The sequence below is a fragment of the Pelobates fuscus genome, chromosome 1 (assembly GCF_036172605.1).
Source record: "Pelobates fuscus isolate aPelFus1 chromosome 1, aPelFus1.pri, whole genome shotgun sequence".
NCBI classification, from domain to species: Eukaryota; Metazoa; Chordata; class Amphibia; order Anura; family Pelobatidae; genus Pelobates; species Pelobates fuscus.
Window position 1 is genome coordinate 328,356,506 of NC_086317.1, and position 10,812 is coordinate 328,367,317.

General features: G+C 37.2%; 1 protein-coding gene across 1 annotated transcript; it reads right to left on the reverse strand.

The window, feature by feature from the left end:
- Positions 1-4,871: 4,871 nt before the first annotated feature.
- ABHD13 (abhydrolase domain containing 13) lies at positions 4,872-10,751 on the reverse strand. Its single transcript, XM_063444670.1, has 3 exons — positions 10,610-10,751; positions 10,213-10,342; positions 4,872-6,698 (listed from the first exon to the last, which is right to left on the reverse strand). The coding sequence occupies exon 3, from the start codon at positions 6,660-6,662 to the stop codon at positions 5,652-5,654; it is 1,011 nt and encodes a 336-aa protein (XP_063300740.1). The 5' UTR covers positions 6,663-6,698; positions 10,213-10,342; positions 10,610-10,751; the 3' UTR covers positions 4,872-5,651.
- Positions 10,752-10,812: the final 61 nt, after the last annotated feature.

Sequence of the window (10,812 nt, forward strand, 5' to 3'; positions counted from 1 at the left end):
TATGTTTGGAAATCTCCCTTGGCCTCTGATCCTTGTTACCTCTGGGCATTTTTCTCACCCTGTAATGTGCATAATCTTCTAAATCTTCTAAGATACTGAATACAGCCACAGACGATACAGGCTATTTTTAAGCCATCACAATTTCCCTAACAACGTGGAGATATCCTTAACAAATATTGACCATAAGACCTCCGAATGTGTCCCGTTGTATCCAACACCAAGACATTAGGAGCAGATACTTTAAGTCCTGCAAGTTGCAAGGTGGGGTATCCATGGATTGGATTTGCTATTCCAGCACATCCAACAGATACTCAATTGCATTGAGTTCTGGGGAATTTGGAGTCCAAAGCAACACCTGGAGCACTTTGTCATGTTCCTCAAACCATTCCTGAACAATTTTTGCAGTGTGGAAGAGTGCATTATTATTCTGAGAGATGCCACTGCTATCAGGGAACACCATATTTTGGTCCATAAATTGAGGACCATCTCTGGAAGCAGTTTAAGCTGTAAGTATTGCAGTTCGCATGTTAATCTCCCATGTGAAAACGAGTGCCGTAGTAGTGGGCTTAATACAATATGGTCATATGGTGTAACTGAATCCCTATATTTGCTTGCCAAGAGAGGTGATTTCTGATTAGTTTGTAAAATGTAAACTGTATTTATTAGTGTGTGCGCTATTACCTACTCTGTATTTATTTTGTATATATTTTGGTCTTCATGGCAACAACACTACTTACAAATGCATGTTCCGGGTGTACCCCAATGCCCCCTCTTTTTTTTTTTTTTTTATTCAATTAAGCACAAAGATTATGAAGGACAAATACAAATTGACTATTTGGGTATTGGAGCCATCTAGTGGCCATTGTTGGCATAAGTCTGCCAAATTTTCTACACATAAATAAATGGGCAGATAAATATAGTTGCTAAATGTGTTATCTGCATATACATGTTTGAAAAAAAAGACCACCTACTTCTGAATACTTCTCTTCTACAGATTTCCGCAGGGATCTACTTTTGTTAGACAATGCAAAAAAAATGTGTCAAACCTATCTCTTTATTATTTTTAAAACAAAAATGATGCAACACAACCTACAAAACACAAACAAAGCACTCTTTGTAGCCTAAGTTTCCAATGTATGCTCCTAAAATGTATCCACATCTGCTGTCTCTTTATATGGGGAGTTGCAAAGTGATTAAAGGCTGCTCTAGTGGTTATGGTGCCACAAGTGGCCTGGGGCCTTCCCAGTGCCAGTAGTCGCACACCATTTAAGAAAGACTTTTCAACTTATTTAAGATCTGCAGGGTGCTGGTTACCTTCAGAAACCTCTTCTGGGAAAGCAAATAGCTTATTAGGCGATTCCTACTTTTGGGAGGACATGTCAGCCATGATAACCTATTCCATTACTTATTCTGAGTTAGATTTTGTCTACTTTCATATCTTCATAGGTGGCCTAGACTCTGAGCCTGAAGCTTGTGAGCTAAGTACCTTATATAATGCTGCAGTGCTTAAAGGACCACTATAGTGCCAGGAAAACATACTGGTTTTCCTGGCACTATAGTGCCCTGAGGTTGTCCCCACCCTCAGGTTCCCACTTCCGTGGCACTTAAGGTGGAGGACGAGGTTAATCACTTACCTTTTTTTCCAGCGCCAGGCTCCCTCAGCGCTGGAACTCTCCTCCCTCTTTATGCGTCATCGGCTGAATGCGCGTGCGCGGTAAGAGCCGCGCACGCGTGCATTCAGCCAGTCTCATAGGAAAGCATTATAAATGCTTTCCTATGGACGCTGGCGTCTTCTCACTGTGAAAATCATAGTGAGAAGCGCGGAAGCGCCTCAAGCGGAGACAGCCACTAGAGGCTGGATTAACCCATAGGTAAACATGTTTACTCCAAAAAGGGTTAATCCTAGCTGGACCTGGCACCCAGACCACTTCATTAAGCTGAAGTGGTCTGGGTGCCTATAGTGGTCCTTTAAGTCTAGATTTTATGGAATATATATGTGTAAACTCTGACCGTCTCTCTCATTTGCAACAAATATTCATGATCTTTACAACTGCAATGCTTTGTTTCACAGAAATGAAACAGTCTTCATTTGTAAACTGCTGGGGAAGTATCTGTGCCCTAAAGGCATTCGATAAGATCAAGTTATTTTGGTGCTTAGATTGCTCCTTTTATTGAAGCTACCCTGTAATTTCAATTAACCTTTATGAATAGTTGAATTGATAGTTTTCAGTAATTTAGCCATGGCTACTGTTCAGCTTTCACATAAACTACAGGTATATCACCTCAACTGTATATCACCTCAAATCCCATGAATAGCAGTTGTTTAAGTGGGTTACATATAGCTTTTGGGTTATTTTAGAAGTGAGAGACAACAGGTTTAAGATGAATGGAAAATTGTAATTTACATCTGCAATGGATGATGATTTTTTTTTTTTTTTTACTATATTTTATCAGATATTCTTGCTCACTTAATTTTTTGCACTGCATATGCTTTTAAACAACAACTCTTTCAACACCATAAATTAAGTGGCAGGACAGAGCCATCGGACCATTATAAAATATTTAAAAGCAATACACACAAAAAAAATTGCACTCCAGCTTAAAAACACACAAACAATTTACATCTGATCTGTCTGCAATTTTACTACAAAACTCGATATACCAATAACAATGGAATATTTTTTTTTTTTTTAAATCTGAAAACATTGAATACACTTATATCAACATATTTTCAAAACCATGAATAAATTTATTGTAAATATTTACAGACTCACATGGATAAAACTGGTTTTAAAACAACCTTTATACAAAGTGAGCATTCTTACAATTTTCAATGAGCCCTTGCAGTTGGTTGTGATTAGAATTTTTATATTGAATCATGTAGGGATAGTTATGAAGTTATTTTATCTGGTATTCAAACTTCGATACACACATTGGCAGCATGATGTGATGCACGTTTAAAGATGCATTAAGCATATTTTCCAAAGTTTTATTTATATATATATATATATATATAAATTCTATTTGGAGAAACTGTTTGTGACCTAATATATATTTCCTTATAAATTATAGGTTTTTAAACTCAGGAGACCACTGTTCTTTGAGCATAAAATATATATGTAGAGTCCTAAAGAAATGCCCCATGCTTTGTATAGAAGTCTCAGTATTGCTGAAAATCCATTAGATGACCATTTTATTGCAATGGATAATACAAAACAATGATATGGGTTGAAAACACCTTATTAATCCTTTTGATGGCAGGTTTTACTCATGAGAAGAACACTACGTTTAAGAAGAAAGGGGTATAGAAAGTAGTGTAGTGTATAACATATCATATAAAATGTATATGTATTTTTTTTTAAATGCCCTTACAAATGCCATGTGGTTAGACCTGCCAATAAAACTCTAATGGAAGAAGAAATGTAGTGTAGGGCCACTTCTACTATAACAACTATTCCATGGGAAATTGGTTTCACAATTAGGACTTTGTTTCTTTGTACCACACACAGCTTTGTGAGGGTTTTGGATTTTTTTTTTTTTTTTTTTTTTAAGCACTCCCTTTTCCTTACAAGGCTCTGATGCTACTAATATTCTACATACCATTCTATATACCCTCTCCAAAATTTCCATATTACATGGAGATTCATACATTTCTGCCTTCGTTAATGTGTGCTGTGATATCTACTTCTTTTTGTTTTGTCCAATATTTTGACTTTCAAGGTTTATTTATTATGACCTGTAGATTTACCCAGATTGTCCTAGGCAAATGATTTAATCACACAAAAGTGTGCATTGAATAGTTCTAAAAATTAAACAAAAACTATACAAGCATGCATAATAACATTAAACTGTGAGTGAACACACAGTTGCATAAATTACTTCTGATTGCAACAGCACATTAGAGAACATATATATATATTGTGTAACAAAAGCCCATGAACAGTCTACGCTGGAGGCTCGGAAACACTGATTCAAAATAAAACAAAATGCATGAAGAGAAAAAAGTTAATTGCCCTTATACATTTACATCTCTATTACTGTAAAATTTGAAGTGTTTCCTCTTTGAGCAGAAACACAATTGTAAACAATGAGAGATGACTTATGACCATGCAATAAACTCTCTTAGGACATACTTTTAATTAATAGTGTATTCTGATTTTTCTATTTGATTTACTTTAAAATTCTGTTTGGAGAAACTGTTTGTGACCTAATAGTTTAATATTAAGCAGCCACTCTAGAAATTAGCTAACTGTAATACCATTAAACATTTATTTGAGTTAACTTTATGTGATATTCCATTCTTTTTAAATGTATATATTAAATATTTAGCATTTTACATTACAATCCAATTCAGTCCTGGCACAGCCAGGGCACATAATGCATACGAGTAGAACAGAAACATTATTTAGATTTCTTGTTTTTAACTGATTATGTTGGAAGGCAAAAAGGGACAATGATTCATAAGGAGCCAAGGCTAAGGTGGACAGTTCCAAAGTAGATGAGTGAATATTTATATTTAATTTTTTTTCAAACCTCACAAAAATATATTTGCTAACTACAGGGGATAAATAAACAGAATATTAAAATCCTGGGAAGGAACAGTTCCCCTTAAAGTAGAATGTTTTAATCCAGTGACTACATACCCATTTACAGGAAAATATTTGAAAATATAGCACTCACTAAATAAAGTCAATCTAAAAAACTGTATGTAAAACTAATTAAACTACATACAGAACACCTCAGTACAAAGTCAAAACTTAATTTGGAGGGGGGGGGGGGGGGTGGAACAACAAATGAAGTAACAATTTTTATATGTATTACTTAAATCCATTATCTCTATAAGGCATTAAAAAAAAACTATTTAGACAACCCCAGTCTGTAGCATTTCATTATGTCAAGACAAAGCCAGGAATTATATGACAAGAATTGGAAGAGCATGTATATGTGCATGTAGAAAAAAAAAAAATAATTTGGTTGCTATCACCAGGAATGCAAGAGTCAAGTGAGTCAATAATGGATTGGTAAAAAGAAACAATTGATCTGAATAAACACTTACATGTTTATAAACCGTGTCCTGGTGAAAAGATTCATTGAAAACATGGTTAACATATTTCTCATTTAAACCATAGATAAATAATGTTTCACTATATACACAATAGTTCATTATAAATACATGGTGTATTTTTAAGTGGCCAGTTTACATGGGAATTATGGTAACTTTGATATCATAGTCTGATAATGGTTTGGAGTATTAGATGCAGAACTACTAATCTTACTAATGTAATTTAAAAAAAAAATTCATACAACTTTAAACGAACAAGATAAGTACAAATTTTCACTTGCAAGCCCTCATTCCAGAATAAACAAAAATATCAGTGCTACTTTCAATAAAGAAAGCAACCTTCAAGCTAGAACCAAAAAATGAAAGCATATGTTAAAACAGTGCATGCACTGAACATTGATTTAATAAGAAATTTTATAGAGACGTTTGGACAAAGCTGAAAGAATATCAGCTACATTATGGAGGCGCTTCCCAGATTTAATTTGATTTTCATTTGCCTATGTTAGGATAACAAACTGTACAAATTACATTCTTTCAATCACTTCTTACAAACAAAATATACAATGGTGCAAATAGAAGAGGTAAGCATTCATATAATTGTTACGTTGGAAGTCTTTGTATTTTCTTCTGGACAGTGATTGTTGGTCAGTTCCTTAATAAACTGTTCAAGTGCAGCAAAATATCCTTGGCACTGCCATGTATCATTGTGTGTCCCATCTGGAAATATTGCCAATCTCTTAGTCCGGGCTGGAGACAGTTCATACAGTTGCTTCATCATAAATGGAGGGATTAATTGATCAGACAACCCAGAAATAAATAAGGAAGGCATTCGGCATTGGGACACTTTCCTGTAAGACAAGAACTTATTTTTGTAGCACCACAAAGGAAGATACCTCATTGGGAGGAAGGAAAACAAGGTACTGGCCATATGAGGAATGCTAAGAAAAGTATTTTCTAACATTATAGCACAAATTCTGTGTGCATTTTCTGAAGCCAGATGGATAGCCACTGCTCCCCCCAAGGAGCGTCCAAACAATATAATCTTTGTTTTATCTATGTCAGACCTAGTCATAACATAATCTAGCACAGCCTCTGAGTCCAGATGCAGACCCTCTTCATTTGGCTCTCCATCACTTTTTCCATATCCTCTGTAGTCAACTAATAGCAAGTTCACTTTCAAGTTTACCAGCATCAACAAAGCATTTGGTAATCTATGGCCTATATTCCCTGCATTACCATGAAAATAAATAATAGTAGGTGAAAAGTTTGCATTATCTCCAGTGTATCTCAGCAGAATGAGGTTAAGATGCACACCATCTTTTGTTTTAATAAATATATTTTCATGTGGTATCCCTGTTGGCATTGGGACGTAAAGTCGGGATGAAGACGGTTGGTCAGGAAAATAGAGAAGCACATCTTGAAATTTAAAAAGTATTCCAGCTATTGAGACAAAGATTAACAGTAGTAAAACTATCCCACCGTACATATTAAACGTTAAAATTAAAGGCAAGAGACATATTCGACACAGTCCCCAGGACCAGGATGCTAATGCCAACAACCATCTTTCTGCACAAGCCCAAAAAACCCAATGCTTTTCCATTCTGTTCTCTGTGTGTTTCAGTCTCTAAATGGAGTCCTAAAAAACAAAACAAAAAAACAAATATGCATTTAGTTGAACAAACATTATTTAGTAACCAAATAAAATTGGTACTGTTTAATGCATTCCTATGTTGCTGTTTTTTTTTTTTTTTTTTTTTAAATAAACCATATCTTGATGTCAAGTACACAGTTGCAAAACATATCCGTATCAAAAGTAAGTCAAAGCAATGTTTAGAAGCAATTATACATTTAAGTCAGCTGATGTGGGTGGGAAGCTAAACAGCATATCAGACCAGGGCAACCGATGAGAGGATTCTACATTCTATAATTTATTGGTTGCTAGCTTCTTCTTGAACTAATGGAACAAAGCTAGAGAAAAAGAGGTGATGTAAATACCTCCAGTATCTCACAGCAAAAAAAATAGTATACATGCAGAAATGCATAGGGACATTTCTATACAGAGTTTTAAATAGACGTCAAGAATAGGTAGTGATGAACCTATCTGTCATGAAATAGTTTTTTAGAAAGAAAAAAAAATATCCTACATTTCAACCTTAAACACAGGCATGTTCTAGCCACAATTACTAAAGTAATAGGGCAGATAGCCAATACTTAGCATGTCACCTATTCATAGCAGCATTAATGCCTATAAATGAGAAGATGTAGATGGACATAAAGGGACATTTAAAGCACCAAAACAACTTAATTGGAATTAAGCTGTTATGTTCCGAAGAGGTCCTGGTTGCCTGAAAGTGTTAAACAACCAAAGTGATCAAGCAGGTGCCAGATAGCTCTGCCCATTCTGAGGCTTCCTGATTCCTCGTACCGATAATAGGCTGAGAATGTCAGTAGCTCCCCATTGAAAGAAAGAAGAAAAAAAAAAGACAATAAAAGAAATAAATACATATGTTCAAGAAGTAACTCAAAATACAAAACAATGCAACCTCCTCAATTACAGAGATGCTTTTATCTAATTTATGAAGTTACATTACTGCATATTTAGCTCACACGAATCAGATGCAATATTTAGAGGGCTGAATTAACACATCAAGGTTAAATTGGCTCTGTCCTGTTTTTCCCATTGGCATGTCCAAAATCCCCTCCCTGCTGACCTATTTTTTTTTTTTTATAATGCATATTTCCAAAGTTATACTTAAAGGATCACTATAGTGTCAGTAAAAACAAACTTGTTTTCCTGGCACTATATAATCCTTAGGTCCCCACCCTCCCTCAGGGTAACCCTCCCGCTGGGCTAAAGGGGTTAAAACCCCTTCAGCCACTTATTTTATCCAGCGCCGGGCTCCCTCGGCGCTGTTGACCTATCTTCCCCCTCCAACGTCAGCTCCTGAGTGGAGCCGAATGCGCACATGTGGCCAGAGCCGCACACATATTAAAAACGCCCATAGGAAAGCATTTCTCAATGCTTTCCTATGGACGTTCTGCATGCTCAATTTTCGCATTAAGTGTCGCAGAAGCGCCTCAAGTGGCTGTCAGGAAGACAGCCACTAGAGGCTGGATTAACCCTGCAATGTAAATATAGCAGTTTCTCTGAAACTGCTATGTTTACATCTGAAGGGTTAAAACCTAGGGGACCTGGCACCCAGACCACTTCATTGAGCTGACGAGGTCTGGGTGACTATAGTGGTCCTTTAAGGAAAAGTAGTTTCCCTTATGTCTAACCTGCAGATTGATAAAAGTGTGACATAGTGTGAAGCTTTAATCAAGCTCCACTGCCTTTGTCAGCTTTGTTTTTGGCTGGTAAACCTGTACTCAGCTTCTTCCAGCAGCGTGTCACTTCTGGGAGCATCTTGTCTTGAATTCTCTCTGTGGATTCTTCTGCAATCACAAGAGTCTACACAGGTTCATTGGGTGTGATTTTATGCGCACACTCAAAGAAGGGCAGAACATTTTAATTTGTATTTTGTTTTAACCACCGCCATCTTAGAAATTCAAAGGTGACAGCCCCATGAAAGAAGACTAGGCAGGACCAGCACAACATTAAAAAAGTAACTTGCAAAAGTCTCAAAGCCAAAAATGGCTGTAGAGGCTATAGGGAGGGATTACTGAACTGGGGTTTGTGGAAGTTGTAGTAGTTCTAATGCTTCGAATGTCCCTTTAAAAATTTATATTTATGTTCTTACAGTTAGTGATCTTTTAAAATAAGGGCAGCCAAAGCGTACATGTGGACTATATTTATAACGCATTAAAAATAAACAAATAAATGACAAATCAGTCAAATCCAGCCCGGAGAATGTCCATAGCTATATAACTCGCACATTTCTCAGCAGTTAATTTTAACATGACTTACATTAACTATTGTCTGCTCAGAAAATATCTAAATTTATTTCCATTAAAAGAGACTGCTACCACTCTGTGTGTCATACAGGGATACGTATTAGGTTTGGACATTCACTCATGTAAGTAAGACATATATAAAAATGAACCTAACAAAAACAGAATACCCTGCACTCAGGTCCTGCACATATGCTCCGGCCTTTCACCAAGGGGGCGCTGTGTGTGTAGGATGGACATCGCTGAATCCTCCAATGTAGTATCAAATAAGAAAAACACAGGCAGCACTCCAGGATATAGAAGGTGAATTTATTTGTGGGTTCACCACCTCACCAAAATAAGTGCGACGTTTCGGCTCCTAAGAGCTTTAATCATGCATGATTAAGGCTCTTAGGAGCCGAAACGCCGCACTTATATATCATGGAGTGCTGCCTGTGTTGTTCTTCTTTGATATATAAAAATGAAAGCAGCTAAAATAGTAATCACTGTATTAAAATATACAACAATTTAGGGCAGCATTTCCCAATACATACAAACACCAAATGTACACACAAACGCACAACTGCTCCTAAGTACTACTATCTGTTTACTATCTGCTCTACGGCACCAAACATTGTTTGGGAACCCCTGCCCTATAGTATCCCTTCCCCTTGCCAAATGTATCTAATGTGCATTAGTATTGCAAGAAGACACTTTTGCAATCAGCAGAATAACAATAGATAGGAAACAACAAGTATGATATTCGTTATAATATCCCCATAATAATTTGCTTTTCAAATCAAATTTCTCAGAGCTAGAGGCTAGGCAAATCCAAATGTCTGAAGCATCTTACTTCTACATAAACAAGAATAATTACACACTTCACAAGTGAACTAATTTTGTTAAAATCCTGCATTGTCACGCTAAGGTAAGGATTAGTTCTGCCATATATAACGACAGGAAATGTACTTGTAGCACAGTATATTATGAAAGCGGCACTGATGCATTTTGACTGTACTGGAATTTAACCAACATAGAACTCAATGCTGTACACCCACGCATGCGTGAGAGTAAAGCAGTGATGTGGGTTCAAGAGGATCCGCCAGAAAAAGATAAACTCACCCTTCCCCGCCAACAGACTCCCAAGCTGTGATGTCACCATCGGAAGTCTTTGCAAATTCTGCAATGTCCCCAGACGGTGACAGTGCCTCTTCAACATACATGAACCAAGCATACGAGCTTTTTATTCCTTAAATGAATATTAACCTACAATTACATACCTCTGTTGGAAATATTCACAGTGAAAGAGCTGATCTCTTTCGCCAAATGTCTTCAGTATCGCCTTGGCAGCGAGAATTACCCAGCAATGTGGTATGGGCACCAGCTTGGGATGGCACGGCAGCAGTCGGTCTAGAATAACAAACAGTTCCTGTACAGATTGCATATTGTAACATTAGCCAAACATATCCCAAGCAAAGCACCATTTGCAGTATGTCACACTGGACAGCAAGCTCACAGCAAAACACACATTATAATTATTCCCTCAACACATATCTCACAGTAACCCCGTGTGCATTACAGTGGGCACAGATTAACCTGGCAGTACACACTGTGATGGGGGCTGATGGAGGCTGTCACTGTCAGTGTGTGCTATGCAAGCCATGCTAGGGCCTTTACCCTGTCACTGCTGTCACTGCTCTCTCCCTGGGGCCGCCTGCTGGCAGAGCTCACGTGGCATGAAACGGCTGGATCCTCACGGCCTCTCATCCCATCGCGCTCCTGCCTCCTCCATCTAACATTTCTCTCTCCTGTTCCGGGAACAGAGCTGTTACGTCATTCATGCCAACCTCAGCACTGTCTGGCGAGAGGGGCGCCATTAT